The sequence below is a fragment of the Octopus sinensis genome, linkage group LG1 (genome assembly GCF_006345805.1).
Source record: "Octopus sinensis linkage group LG1, ASM634580v1, whole genome shotgun sequence".
NCBI classification, from domain to species: domain Eukaryota; kingdom Metazoa; phylum Mollusca; class Cephalopoda; order Octopoda; family Octopodidae; genus Octopus; species Octopus sinensis.
Window position 1 is genome coordinate 144,532,451 of NC_042997.1, and position 15,860 is coordinate 144,548,310.

General features: G+C 39.1%; 1 protein-coding gene across 9 annotated transcripts in view; it reads right to left on the reverse strand.

The window, feature by feature from the left end:
• The window catches only part of LOC115218042 (general receptor for phosphoinositides 1-associated scaffold protein-like), a 287,072-nt gene that overhangs the window by 31,578 nt on the left and 239,634 nt on the right, over positions 1–15,860 (reverse strand). For 8 of the 9 annotated variants that reach the window (XR_005000450.1, XR_005000449.1, XM_036505605.1 and 5 more), the window contains one exon: positions 306–449. Coding sequence is in view for 7 of the 9 variants with exons in the window: in XM_036505605.1 (XP_036361498.1) it covers positions 306–449 (144 nt within the window). In the remaining 2 variants the exon portion in view is untranslated. Of the gene's footprint in view, positions 1–305; positions 450–5,793; positions 5,928–15,860 lie in introns of those variants that run through there. The other variant, XM_036505615.1, reaches the window with a different exon arrangement.

Here is a 15,860-nt window from a genome sequence, read left to right on the forward strand (position 1 = left end):
GAATTAACATGCATGCTTTATTACATAGTGCTGGTAGGAGTGCCTTTTATGTGGCATCACACAGGTGCTTTTTACATGATGTTGCAAAAGTGCTTTTTCATGACGCCAGTACAGGTGCTTTTTGTGTCACACCTACATATAAATATATGTTGTTGCTTCACATAGGAGCCCATGATGAGGTGCTTGAGTACTCTAATCTCATGATGCAATTTTAGAGAAATTTAGTTACTATTTCTAGCAAGCTAGGTAATGACAGAGAGATTGTCTCGTTGGCTTATGCTGTGCATAAATATGTATGTATTTACCTGTAAGGTGAAGCCCCATGATGAATTTGTTCGTATTAACTTTATTGTCCTTCTCTTCTTGCTCTCCGTTGGGTCTGTGGTGATTGAGCGATCTCTCTCCAAATAGGTGAGATCTTCCCCTACAGATGACACTTTTGGTATCACCTGTAAAGACAAATGGGATAAGAGTTAAAGTAGTGTCAGCATGTCATATGTGGTGAGTATCAAAAATCTAATTCAAAAATCTTATGTGAAGAATGTGAAGAAGAAATGACGACATTGGCTCAATGACTAATATTATCATCTTGGCAATTGTAGGAGACAACTGTGGTCATGTTCCAGTCTTGTTAGACCTCTTCAACAAAGCAATACGCTTACTAAAATAGTAATGAGAAAATTGCTAAACAAATACACAGTATTGTACACATATAGGCATGAAACTTAAGCATAGTTAATAAAAACATTTTCTGTGAGAAATCAGTAGTATGACAAAGTACAGTATGTTTATATGCACATGTGCCTGATTATATTGTCTTTTGTCACTATAAAAGAGTTGGTGATTAATGGAATTGCTAAAGATACAAATAAAATTCCATGTGATGTTTAGTAACATCCTTTTATTGTACTCTGTCTTGAAATCTTGCTGAGGTGGACTTTGACTTTTAATTCTTCCAGGTTAATAAAATAAATATCAGGAAGTTGAGTTTTATTGATAATTGCCTCATTCACATTTGAAACACTGATACCTATGTCAGATTTTGCACTTCTAAACTAGAAATGGTAATAAAATTGGTTGAATATATTCCAGTATGTTACTGCTACTTATTTCATTAAGGAACCAGTGATTTAATATTGACCCTTTGAAACCCTAAAACTAGAGATGATATTTTTTCACAAAAACAGACAAAAAACAAAAGTAAAAAGAAAGATAGAAGTCAGCTCTGAGGAACTAAACATCACCATCACATGATCCACTGAGGGGATCCTCTACATAGTTGCTTGACAAGCTAGAAATAGCAGTCAAATAACAAAGTACTTGAAAATCAATTTATAGTACCTTACTTGATAAGAGGACTAGCAGGTGCACCATAGTGTAATTCATAGTGTGGTTACCTAGCAAACAACAAGCACATGGTTCAAATCCTGATAGCATGTTTACTTGTGTTTAGTGTCCTAGGCTGCAGTACTATTGTAATGTCTTTCACTCTTCTGTTCCAACCATCAAAAATGGTTATCATCATCATCACCATCATCCTCAAATATCCATCTTTCATACTGACATGGGTTGAGAGCTTCAACTGGATCCAACGAAGTGTATCAAACTCCATTATCTGTTTTGGCATGGTCTCTACAGCCGGATACCCTTCCTAACACCAACCACTTTACAGAATGTATTGGGTGCTTTATTCATAGCAGCAACACTAGTAGGGATCACCATATAACTTGAGGGACTAAAAAGTTAACTCACTCTCACCCCTAAATGAACAGAAGCATAATAGAGAGTGAGCCCGAGGCTATAAAAGAAGACACTGGCCCAAGGTGCTACGCAGTGGGACTGAACCTGGAACCATGTGACAGGGAAGCAAGCTTCTTACCCCACAACTACACCTGATTTCATAATAAAAGAGAGTGGGTGTTGAGAGGATAAAGTCTCACAGAGACACAATAATTGTTTAAAGCTGTAGAGAAGATACGTCACTACTTTGATTTATATAAGGGTGGGTGGCAGTAACTGGGATGGAACTGGAAAGAGGGATAAAGATGGTGGTGATAAGATGTCAAAGAAAACCCTCAAGGTCCAAGAAGATGAATAGAGGAGGGTGAGGAAAAAAAGATCAGGAAGGGGAAGAGAGTGAGAGATGGTTAATGATAGGGGTATAGGTGAATGAAAGGCAGTGAGCTGGCAGAATCGTTAGCACACCGGGCGAAATGCTTAGCGGTATTTTATCTGCCATTACGTTCCGAGTTCAAATTCCGCCGAGGTCGACTTTGCCTTTCATCCTTTCGGGGTCGATAAATTAAGTACCAGTTATGCACTGGAGTCGATGTAATCGACTTAATCTGTTTGTCCCCTCTGCGTTTAGCCCCTTCTGGGTATTAAAGAAATAGGTATAGGTGAATGTAATGAACAGTAAACAAAAATGGAGATATGGATAATGGTTCATCTAAGTAATAATTTCTGCATTTGTATGTTGTTATCAGAGCCTCCTTGAGAAATTTGGCAATGGAACAACACAGTTGTTTTCAGGTCCTTGAAGCATGGAAAATAGATGTATGTTGGTGATAGTAATTAGGATGGTAATGATGATGATGGTATAGTTGATTAGGATTATTATATTGATGAAGATGTTAGTGATGGGGATAATAATTTTAGATAATCATAACAAAAATAGGAAAAGAATTTGAAGAAACAAATATAACATAATATGTGAGAAAATGAACACAACATGGAAATGCAATTCCTCTCCAGGGTCAATTCCAAAAGTCACTAAAATAAACCAAATTACAACACAACAGAATTACCAAAAGAAGAAAAGGAAGGCTGTGATAATTGGGTAAATATCTAAAGAAATAAAGATGCATTGTGGTAAAGAAATAGTATGACCTTATTCTACAGACAGTCATAGAGAATGAAAATGGTGCGATTCTCTGAGATATGAAAATATATAGAAATTAGGAAATTCTTTTACATAAATATATCAACACCGGTTGTCAACACAGACATAAAGATACACACACATATAAATATATATATATACAATGGGCTTCTTTCAGTTTCTGTCTACCAAATCCACTCACAAGGCTTTGGTTGGCCCGAGGCTATAGAAGAAGAAATTTGCCCAAGGCTGCATGCAGTGGGAGTGAACCTGGGAACCATGTGGCAGGGAAGCAAGCTTCTTACCACACAGTTACACCTGTCCTGATTTCATAATAAAAAACTAGATTGTGAGGTGTTGTACATTCAAATTGGCTGTCAACAATATTATCCAACAGACAATAACATTGTAGTAAAAGATATTGAATAAGTCATCAAACATGCAGGCCTGGAAATTGATATATCCATAATGTGGAATGTGAACATGAGAAGAGTTTTGGTAATAATTATAGGTACAGTGGGAGCAGTGAAATAGGGTGTAGAGAAGATAGTGCCAAAGAACTGCCAGCTAAGACCTTCCATATGAGAAATTCTGAAGAGGGTAAAGCTTGTAAATAGCAATATTCTATAGAAAATTATTTTCAATAAATAAAAAAAAAAAAGATTTATAACTGCAAATTTATTTAGTATTAAATTTAAAGATCAGCTTTGACAGAACTCTAAATAGATGATGAGGATAATGATGGTGATGAGGATAATGATGATGATGATGATGATAATAATAATAATAATTATAATAATAATCCTTTCTATTACTGGCACATAGCAAGAAAGTTTTTGTGGAGAGGGGGCCAGTCAATTAGATCAATCGCAGTACACAACTGGTACATAATTTATTGACTCCGAAAGGATGGAAGGCAAAGTCAACCTTCGAGGAATTTGAACTCAGGACGTAGAGACAGATGAAATACTACTAAGCATTTCGCCCAGCATACTAACGATTCTGCCAGCTCGCCACCTCCTTAATAATAATAATAATAATAATAATAATAATAATAAATACCCTGATGCAGTACCATGCCCTGATGCAGTACCAGGCAGTGGCTCTCATGACTTCTGATCTTGACTGATTGGAAGTGTTTTCACATACATTATTTTGTCTTAGTATAAAAGATGGGCTACAGCAAATCTTCTGCTCAATACTACAGATTATCTTGTCAGTTGTTTGACCTTAACCACTTGAGCATATCCCTCAGTGGCTGACGATATGTGCATCTCTGATCATGAGCAGGAGAAGTGTGAGGGCATCATCGCCATTTGTTGAGAGGAGTCTTTGGGGTCTTAATAATTCACCTCGGGAATCATGGGTGTTTTGTTCATCATCCTTAAACAATCCTTATTCAGAGACCTTTTGAGTGGGATGGGCTACTCAACCTGAAAAAAATTCTAACTGGGCCCCACCTGCAAGGTCATGCACTGTTAATATCATATCACCATGTCCCGCACAAATGGTTGTGATGCATGTGCCTGGTGTACCCCTATCAGACGGGTAGTCATGATGGATATACTGGGCTTTGTATATTTTACCCCTGTGTCACTTTGATGGCATGTGCAGTTCTTTCACTCAATAATAATAATAATAATAATAATAATAATAATAATATAATGATAATAATAATAACTACAGATTTAGGTACAAGGTCAGCAAGGGATGAAAGGCGAAGTTGATGCCCATGGGATTTGAACTGGAAACATTGAGTCCAACAAAATAGTGTTAGGTATTTTGTCTAATACTAAGACCACAAAGAGAAGTTAATTATATCAATACAGGATTTGACAGGGTAATATTTCTCAACCCTAAAAAGATGAAAAGTAATGTTGACACACCAGTGTTTGAGCTCTTAAGGATTGAAACTTGTCAGTTTTAATGTTATAACCAACATTAACACCTTGGCCATTTCACTGCCATTGAATGTTTCTTATTTCTACTCTTTGCCTGTGCAAAGCACTTTCATAGGTTTGTCCTGAACATCAGCACTTGTTTTTAGACTTCTAGTTAATCTTTGTTTCATATATTCTGAGTAATAGGCGTAGGAGTGGCTATGTGGTAAGTAGCTTGCTTACCAACCACATGGTTCCGGGTTCAGACCCACTGCATGGCACCTTGGGCAAGTGTCTTCTACTATAGCCTCAGGCCAACCAAAGCCTTGTGAGTGGATTTGGTAGACAGAAACTGAAAGAAGCCTGTCATATATATATACGTATATATATATGTATGTGTGTGTATACATTTGTGTGTCTGTGTTTGTCTCCCCAACATCGCTTGACAACCGATGCTGGTGTGTTCACGTCCCCGTAAATTAGCGGTTCGGCAAAAGAGACTGATAGACTAAGTACTAGGCTTACAAAGAATAAGTCTTGGGGTCGATTTGCTTGACTAAAGGCGGTGCTCCAGCATGGCTGCAGTTAAATGACTGAAACAAGTAAAAGAGTAATATAAAGATTTCCTTTCATAAGCTCTCTTGTGACTCTGGCAGCTGAAGAAAACCAAAAAAAATTGGGAATATGTATCATATATGAATGTGTGGACACCAGGGAAATAAGACCTGTGTATCATATGTGATACACATGGCAGGCAAAGGGTTAAGGGGGTTAGCTAATTACATCAGCCCTAGTACTTCAATAACAACAACAACAATGATTTCCTAATTATTACAGAAGAGCACAGACTTAAGTAGAATTGTACAGTTGATTAGAGCCACCCCAGTATTCCACTGGTATCTGTTCGTTTTGTCAACACTAGAAGTGGGATGCAACAATAAAATAACGAAGGCAGTAACAACAACAACAACAACTAAAATAATAATAATAATAGTAATAATAATAATAATAAGAAGAAGAAGAAGTTCTTACACATGCACACGGGCAGAGACATTCACGTGGTGGGAGAAAATTGTATGATGTGAAGCTCATGCCTATATCAAAGACATTTAACTATAAGCAAGTGGAATGAAATGGCTATTACAGGAGTGGAATGTGAGAGCAGGTTGTACAGTCAGTCCTCAAAGAATTCGTTTTGTGTTCTACAGCTGGCACTTGTTGAGACAAAAAAGCAAAGAACTTAAAAGTAAGGCATGAGAAGTTTGTGAAGAGACTTGGAACAGTGTTACTGTAATTAATTGTTTTGAGGGCAACATTCGTTTGATTGGGTACAAAGTTTGTAGGTAGTGGGGCAAAATGTTGAAGTGGACTGTAATCTTTTGATTCTTGTTTTGCCTAGAGCAAGATTGCCCTCTGGATAGTTCTGTTGTCATAATGGTAACAATGGAAGTGGAAATCAAAATAAATAAAGAGTAAGTAAAAGAAAACAACAACAAAACATGAACATATCCTGGCGTCCTTGAAAAGAAAAGAAATGAAACCGAATGGCTGTCTGCCTGAAGTGGTTGACAATAACACCAACAACAACGATGATGATGATGATGATACTAACAACAACAAAAACGATGATAACAATAATGTAATGGCTGTCACAGAAATAACAAAAATCAACAATCAGAGCCTACAACAACAAATACAAAACTGTTACAATTACAGCAATGGTAACCAGGACAAGAATAATAATTATAAAACTATGGGACCCTCTACCTTTTCATTATATCAGCAGTCAGCTGACAGTTAAGTATTTACGATAAGGGAGTTTTTGCCTACTAATTGTATGGATAATTTCAGTTAATTGAAGTTTCGTTTCTTTTTTTTTTTTCGACTCACAATATTTTACATTTGTGAAGCTCCATCGTAAATTAATTACAGCTTTTAGCAACACTAATTATACAGATACAGAATCACATTCCCTAGCTATAGATCGTCATGCTGTCGTTTTTATATGAATTTCCCACGCACGACTCTTACAGTTCGTGAGTTCAAATCTGCATGGTGCTTGATTTTTTCCCTCTCCAATGACAAGAGAAATAATTAGTAATATTCTGCACTTATTCAGATTTTCAGGGCCATCTTAGCGACATTATAGGCCCCCACCAGACGGAATAATGCACTGGGCCCTGTAGTTACCTGTGGTTAGGGTTCACGATCGTAATGTCGTAAGTTCAATTCCCGGCGACGCGTTGTGTCCTTGAGTAAGACACTTTATTTCTCATTACTCCAGTTCACTCAGCTAGCAAAAATGAGTAGTACCTGTCCTTCATTCTATGTTACACTGAATCGCCCAGAGAACTATATGGAGGGTATTGGTGTCTGTGAAATGCTCAACCATGAACAGGTTGTTCTGTTGATCGTGTCAACTGGAACCCCCATCACCATAACCGACAGAGCCCCAGTTTTATTTATACACTGAATGCTTCAACATACGTAGATTAGAACTGGGTCCCTAGACCCGTGCCCCCACCCTTGTTAACTGCCCAGTGTACTGATGTAATAAGACGGCACTGCAGATTATAGATTCCTGTCATTTATTTCTGTAACTTCTGGCAAACTGAGAGGCAGATATTCACTTCTGTAGTGAAACCATCTTGGAAATCTCCAGCATGCATGCGCAGAGTTGGATTCTTCCAGGAGGCTGCCGGAAGTTCCCTCATACGCATGTGCAGAGAACTAGCAGCAATGAAATTCCCTCATATTGTTCTCTTGAACTCCAGCAGCTGAACCAGACAGTCGTGTTTCATCAGCTCTCTCAAGTAGCTACCTCATGGCATATCTCCGCTATGCTTGAACGGACAGGATTTGGCTCACTCCACTTGACTACTGCGATAAGCTCCTAGGCTGCTGATTCGCCCAGAAAGAAGAATGTATATATTGCGAATCCAGAAATAAAATATTTACACTGTTGAAGTTAATTGGAAGTCTTGACTCTTTCCTTTGATTAATATTTAATGTAAAGGATGCGAGCTGCACCCTTCCAGTGCAGGGACCTCCCATCCTGTTACACTTCTGAAGGAGAAATTGAACTAAAAGTTTTCTCGTTAATGAATCACATGAATGAACTTCTATAATTTGTTTGAAAGTAAGATAGGATGGTCACGATATAATTTGTTTGAAAGTAAGATAGGATGGTCACGGTTGGAACGTCTATGGTCTTGGAGCTAAACAACAGCTGCTGTACTGTTTGGAGTGGTGAATTATAACAACCTTTGACATCTGCTTGGATTGCAGTAGGCAAGGCAGTTATTAAGAGTTGAAGTACCTTAGCCACAAACACAATGCAAGCTGGAGTGAACTTGGGTATATTACATGATGTTAATATGATGTGTAATGTGATGTGGTCATTGTTAGCATTATTGATACTGTTGGTTACTTTTGTCCAGGTCTTTGCTGCTTGTTTTATGGCTCAACATCATTGTTTTAACATCTATTCTTCCATGGTTCAGATGGAATTTGTTGAGGCAGATTTTTTATGACTGGATGCCCTTTCTGTCATCAACCCTCACCTGTTTCCAAGGAAGATTGGAAATGAATGACACCACTTGTATGACAGTGAGATTCTTTTACAACAGTCATAAAATGTCAAGACAATAACACACACAAGACTTCTTTCAGTTTCCATTTACAAATCCACTCAAGGCTTTACTTGACCAGGGCTCTAGTAGAAGACACTTGCCCAAGGTGTCACACAGTAGGACTGAACCTGAGACCACATAGGTGGGAAACAAACTTGGTAACTTTTTTTATTTTACATGACCCTCTGGTAGACCTTGAATCTAGTGACTATTGAATACAGAATGGCCACATTAGCAATTACATAAGCAGACTGCGCTAAAATTTCTGCTGACTGTGATGAGCTCATCATTAGTTTTTATCAGGTTAGCTATTTTTAGTAGTGCAATGAGCATTGTATTTTCATTTTCAGTGATAAGATTTGTACTATCCACTTATTATGCATTATGTAACGTGACATAACCAACACATTACCTAATTATACGTTATGATGAGACAGTATTTCTCTATATACTGCTATAATAATCATTTCTATTATTGGCGCAAGGCCTGAAATTTTGGAGGAGGGCTAAGTTGATTACATTGACCCCAGTACTCAACTGGTACTTAATTTATCAATCTTGAAAGAATGAAAGGCAAAGTCAACTTAGGTAGAATTTGAATTCAGGATGTAAAGATGGGCGAAATGCCTACGAAATGCTGCTAAGCATTTTGCCCAGTGTGCTAATGGTTCTGCTAGTTTGCTGCCTTTATATGATGCATTAATAAAGACTTCCAGCTTTGACACAGCTATGTTTGACTGCCCTCTGTCTGCTACAATGACGAGTGGTCTAGTTAGTGCGATAAATGGAACAGCCTGCTCATGAAATGAACATGCAAATGGCTGAGCGCTCCACAGACATATATAACCTTAATGTAGTCCTCAGAGAGATTCAGCATGATACAGAGTGTGACAAGGCTGGTCCTTTGATATCAGGTACTATTTGTTTCTGTTAGCTGATTGATTGAACTGGAACAATGTGAAATAAAGTTTCTTGCTCCAGGACACAATGTGCTGCCAGATAATAATGAATAATAAATGCACCCTTTTAAAGCCTAGCCAGGCTTATGGGCCCGGTTTCCTGGTTTCTATGGTGTATGTTCCCCAGCTGGATGGGATGCCAGTCCATTGCAGCGTTACTCATTTTTGCCAGCTGAGTGGACTGGAGCAATGTGAAATGAAGTGTTTTGCTCAAGAACACAATGCATCGCCTGGTCCAGGAATCGAAACCACAATCTTACGATCATGATGCTGACACCCTAACCACTAAGCTATGCGCCTCCACGTGCTGCCAGATACCAAACTTATAACCTTACGATCGTGAGCCAAATACCCAATCCACAAAGTCATGTGCTTCCATATGCTATGATTGAGCTGCAGCCATGGCTGTGTGGTTCTAAAGACCATTTTGTGAATACAAGGTTTTGAGTTTGGCCCCAGTATGACACTTTTAGCGAGCATCTGCTAATATAGCCTGAACCCAAGTCAATTCCTTACGAGTGCAATTAGTAGATAGAAACTGAGAAGAAGCTGATTGGCATATGGTTTCATAGTTTAACAGGATCCAAGGGCCAGGAACTGCAGTGCTCCAGTGGCATGATTTCTGTTGCTGATGCCCTTCTGGATGTGACAAACACTCTTCAGTATGTACTTGGTGCTGTTTTTCGTGCCACCAATACTGTTGACATCTCCATACAGCTGGTATGGCTACAAATCACTGCAATTGAGTGGGGCTACAATAGAGTGGGATGCAACTTTAAGGTAGGAGACAATAGGATATGAAAAAAGAGGCCATCTGCAGCAGATGACATTTGCTCATTTGCTGCCCTCACAGGAGCTATTGCCTAAGTTAAAAATCATTATATTAGAGCAATTATTATTGTCTTTAACAATTAAATGCTTTTTTAAAATTCAACCAACTCAAATATGGGTGGAGTGGAGTGAAACATTGTCAGCCAAGTGGTCTGAGGCAAACAGTGTTATCTCCCTTGGTGAGGGGACAAATTGCCCCATTTTCATTCTCACAGTGATATCCACATTATACATACTCTCTTTGATGAATGCCAAATCATTTATCTTGACAAATTTTCCCTTATGTGACAAAGTAATGTTTGCACATATTTTAGTTTCAATTAGAAAAATACAGTTATTAATAACCACCACTACCACAACAACTGACCCCAGTATCATGATTATTAGTAACACTCAGTATTCGCCCTGTCAGGTTTAAAATCACCACCACAACCACTACCACCACTGCCACCGCCACCACCATCATCATCATCATCATCATGATCACCATAGTTTTGTCCTATTTGAATAGTTACTGCTGTTATGCAGTTTCAGCTCAGAGTTGATTGCAAACCTATTTTATCTTTTACTTGTTTCAATCATTAGACTGTGGCCATGCTGGGGCAATGCCTTGAAGAATTTTGAAGTCAAATGAACCAATTCCAGTATTATTTTTTTCTTTTTTAAGCCTGTTGCTTATTTATTCTATTGGTCTCTTTTGTTGAGCAGTTATGTTCAAATGCATTCCAATCAGGACCATCCCATCTGTTTTCATATTACAGGGGCTACTGTATTATCTAATGTGACAGTAATAGCATGACAAGAGAGAGAGAGAGAGAGAGAGCTCTATGTCATCTCTTGCAGAGTCTTCCTTGTTCCATATCGAAATGGGTTGGATAGGTGTATTAAAAACCTTGAAAATCTGTTACATTTAAAAAAATTCTAATGTAGGTATCATCATGGGAGTGAACCTGGGATCTCCTGACTGAAAAGCAAACTTCTTAATAGCTTAGCTATGCTTGTCTCCAGGCCATACTAACATACACACACATGCATGCACGTGCCTATACATGCATACATACATGCATTTCCAGACTGCCCACCCCCACATACATATATATGAATAAAAACACATTTAAACACACATACATCCTGTACATACACATCAGATAGATAGATAGATAGAGAGAGAGTTATTGATAAACACTACAATCATAACTGTGTATCAGAAAGTATGAACTCATACACACACGCACTCTCTCTCTCTCTTTCTCTCCCCCTCTCTCTCTCCTGCTATTCGTAGAAAGGTCAACGAGGTGTTGCAAAGGTCAAGGAAGAACTTGCCAAGTGATAATGTAAATTTGATAAAAAGCCAGCAGGTGGCACTAGTGGGGTGAATGAAGTTAAGTGGTGACTGGTACCGGTAGTAGGGGGGAGAGGAGTGGGGGGAGCAATGTACTTAGACATAACTCACACCTGGCAGTTACTCTGTGTGTGTGTGTGTGTGTGTGTGTGTGTGTGGCTATGATGGGAGGAGGAAGTGGCGAAGTAATAGTGTGGAGGGAAGAGGTAAATAACAAGGGTGATAGATCATTAATAAATATTTGTAATATACAATAAGTTCGTGCGGTGAGGTGTGATCTGTTGTTTAGACAAGGGCCAGTCTTTGACCCCTTCCTCCTCCTCCTCCTTCTCTTTCACCTCCAGTGGGTCCCTGACTGAAACGATTTTATTTACTTACGTTATTGTTTTGTTGCTGACGTAGACTACTACTCATTAACATATATAATTGCAATGAATAACAATAATTCAATTAGAAATATTATATGATGAGGAAAAAACATTATCTTAATGATTAATATTATTGTTTTATTTGGAAATTTCTAAAACAAGTCTATTCTGGCCAAGAGCAGTGTAGCAAGAAAGCAGTGATCTGCCCTGGGTGACGCTTTTATAGAGGCAGCAATTTTTGGTCTACTGTATAAACCTGTATACAGGAAATGGGGAATGAGGATTTTAAACCCAAGGATGGTTCCGGGTGGCACATACACTCTAGCGACGTCACTGTGTATGAGTGTGAAGTATGGACTCTAAAGTTGACGGCCTCTAAGCGATTAAGGGTGTTTGGGGGTGATATGGCCTGGAGAACAACTGATTTAGTTCTGGGAGACATAGGTGTAGAATGAGATTTTGTGACGATGGTCAGAGTAAATAGTAATATTTTGACTATTTTATCAGGGCCCAGAAACTCTGAACCAGCATCATCAGGGGCTGGGTGGTGGGGGCAGAAGGTGGGCTTATTGGTGGCAACAATGATGATGGATTGATGATCTGAAGAGTTGGCTGGAAGGGACCCTAGAAGAATGTAGAGTTGTAGTAAGAGATTACAGTGTGTGGAGAATTGTTACACCTGAGTCCAAACCCTAAGCTTCATCCATACACACATACACATACAACAGGTTTCCCCACAGTTATCATCTCCAATTCATTCACAGGCATTGGTCAGTCTGTGGCTATAGTAAAAGACACTTGCCCAAGTTGACATGCAATGGGACTGAACCTGAAACCATGTGGTTACAAAAAGCAAGCTTCTTAACCACACAGCCATGCCTGTGTCTATACCTGTATAAATCTCCATAACTAAATACCTATTTCTTTACTACCCACAAGGGACTAAACACAGAGGGGGAAAACAAGGACAGACAAACGGATTAAGTCGATTATATCGACCCCAGTGCGTAACTGGTACTTATTTAATCGACCCCAAAAGGATGAAAGGCAAAGTTGACCTAGGTGGAATTTGAACTCAGAACGTAGCAGCAGACGAAATACCGCTAAGCATTTCACCCGTGCTAACGATTCTGCCAGCTCACCACCTTAAATACCACAAGCAATTTGTTCAATGCTCAAAAGATTCTACCAATCTGAGTTTCTCTTCAAAGGAAGCATCAATAAATTATAAATGAATAAAATTGTTGTTATTGTTGTTGCTGTTGTTCAACCTATCTCATCAAAAACATTCTGTCTCAGATATTTTTTTTGCTGTTGCATAAGTGCAAGGGTGGCTGTGTGCTAAGAAGCTTGTTTCCCAACCACATGGTTCCAGGTTCAGTCCCACTGCGGAATACCTTGGGCTAGAGTCTTCTACTATAGCATTGTGCTGACCAAAGCCTTGTGAGTGGATTTGGTAGACGGAAACTGAAAGAAGCTCGTCGTATATATGTGTACATATTTATGTGTGTGTATGTCTTTGTATCTGCGTTTGTCCCCCTTACCTTTGTTTGACAACCAATGTCGGTGTGTTTATGTCCCTGTAACTTAGCAGTTCAGCAAAAGAGACTAATAGAAAGTGGTAGGCTTACAAAGAATAAGTGCAGAGGTCGATTTCTTTGACTAAAACTCTTTAAAGCAGTGCTCCGGCAAGGCCACTGTCAAATGACTGAAACATATAAAAGAATAGGTGTAAGCATAACCATGTGGACAAGAAGTTTGCTTTGCAACCATATGGTTTTGGGTTCAATCCCACTGGTGGTTACTTTGGGTCACATGTCTTCTACAGTTGCCCTGAGCTGAGCAATGCCCTGTGAGTGAATTTGATAGATGGAAACTGTGTGGAAGCCCGTAGACCAGTGGTTTCCCAAAGTGGGTGGTACTGCCTCTGTAAAAGCGGTGGAAAGATCTGGTGGGGGGATGTTGAAGAATAATGGGGTGATCAAAATGGGGCAATGGATGTAAAAAAAACAAAATAATGGGTTAAATGTTTCAGTTATTTGACTGTGGCCATGCTGCAGCACCGCCTTTAGTCAAGCAAATCGACCCCAGGACTTATTCTTTGTAAGCCTAATACTTATTCTATCGGTCTCTTTTGCTGAACTGCTAAGTTACAAGGACGTAAACACACCAGCATTGGTTGTCAAGCAATGTTGGGGGTGACAAACACAGACACACTAACACATGGGCTTCTTTCAGTTTCCGTCTACCAAATCCACTCACAAGGCTTTGGTTGGCCTGAGGCTATAGTAGAAGACACTTGCCCAAGGTGCCATGCAGTGGAACTGAACCCGGAACCATGTGGTTGATAAGCAAGCTACTTACCACACAGCCACTCCTGCACCTATTTGTATAAATAGTCTTTCATTTCCTTTGGTATTTTTGTCTAGTTGTGTTGGTGGCTGCTTCCTGTGGCATAAATACGACCTGCACTCATGACATGTAATGTGCTTTATATTTTTTTTGTAGTTTATTGTGGAGAAGTTAAGCCTAAGTAGGACTAGCAAAGTCCTACAACTCTATCTCTCCCAGGTAGAACTAGCAGAATCCATAAAGGATATGGCTTGTTGTTGTTGTTGCTGCTGCTCATACTTAACTCCAGATTATTCCTGATTGAGTAGACCTAAGATCAAAGACTTTCCAGCCATGTCACACCAATGTGTATTTCCTAATTTCAGATGGTAGAGAAAATCTGGCAGTTATTTCTTATATTTGCTTGCTCACACATGGTTGAACAAACAAAATAAGTCAATAGATTGAATTTTTGTTGAAAATTATTCAAAGAAATAAACAATAACAAAAAACAAAAACAATCATGGCTGATATTTGCAGAAAGTTACACAAAATAAGTTATATGCCGCTTTATAGGAAAACTTGGCGGCCTTTGTAGAAAATTTAAGAAAGTTGTTTATGCTTCTGTAGACAACTTGATATTGGCAGTAAGTTTCAGAAAAGTTGTGTTATAGAAAACTTGGCATTGGTAGAAGGCTTCAGGAAGTTGTGTGTGTGTGTGTGTATCAATGTGCTTTTTTCCCCTTCACTAATAAAAAGTTGGCATATGCTGTTTCTCTGTCTAGTCTACAAAGTACTAGACTGTCTTTCCTGTTGATCTCTGGTTGCCGTCTGGGCTAAAGTGAACTATTTAAAAGACATAGGAACCTGCTATTGAGGTTTCTAACACTTTTATCTTGACAATCAATCCATTTTTGATACATATTGAATTGTAATCTGTGTTAGACTGTATGCCACACTGTACTTCTGCTTACGAGGTCTGATCAAAAAGCATAAAGTATGCTGAGTGAAGCCACTTGGCACAGATTGACCTTGAACTCTGTCATACATGCACACTAAGAACATTCTTGCTCACATCTTGGAAGTAAAGTGTGTAGAGCAGTGTTTCTCAACCTTTTTACCCTTGTGTAACCCTTAAAATAATTACATGTCTCAAGGAGCCCCTGCGCATAAAATTAAATATCAAATCAAATTCGATGACTGGCGTCCGTGCTACTGGAGTGCTAAGAGTATCATACAAGCGTGATTGTTGCCAGAGCAACAAGCTGGCCTCCATGCCGGTAGCACGTAAAAAACACCATTCAAGCGTGATCATTACCTGCATCGCCTTACTGGCACTTGTGCTGGCGGCACGTGAAAAAATATTTGAGCAAGGTCGTTGCCAGTGCCACTGGACTGGCTCCTGTGCAGGTGGCACATAAAAAGCACCATTTGAGCATGGCTGTTGCCAGTACCGCCTGACTGGTCCTCGTGCAGGTGGCATGTAAAAGCACCTACTACACTCTTGGAGTGGTTGACGTTAGGAAGGGCATCCAGCTGTAGAAACTCTGCCATATCAGATTGGAGTCTGGTACAGCCATCTGGTTTGCCAGATCTCAATCAAATCGTCCAACCCATGCTAGCATGGAAAGCAGAC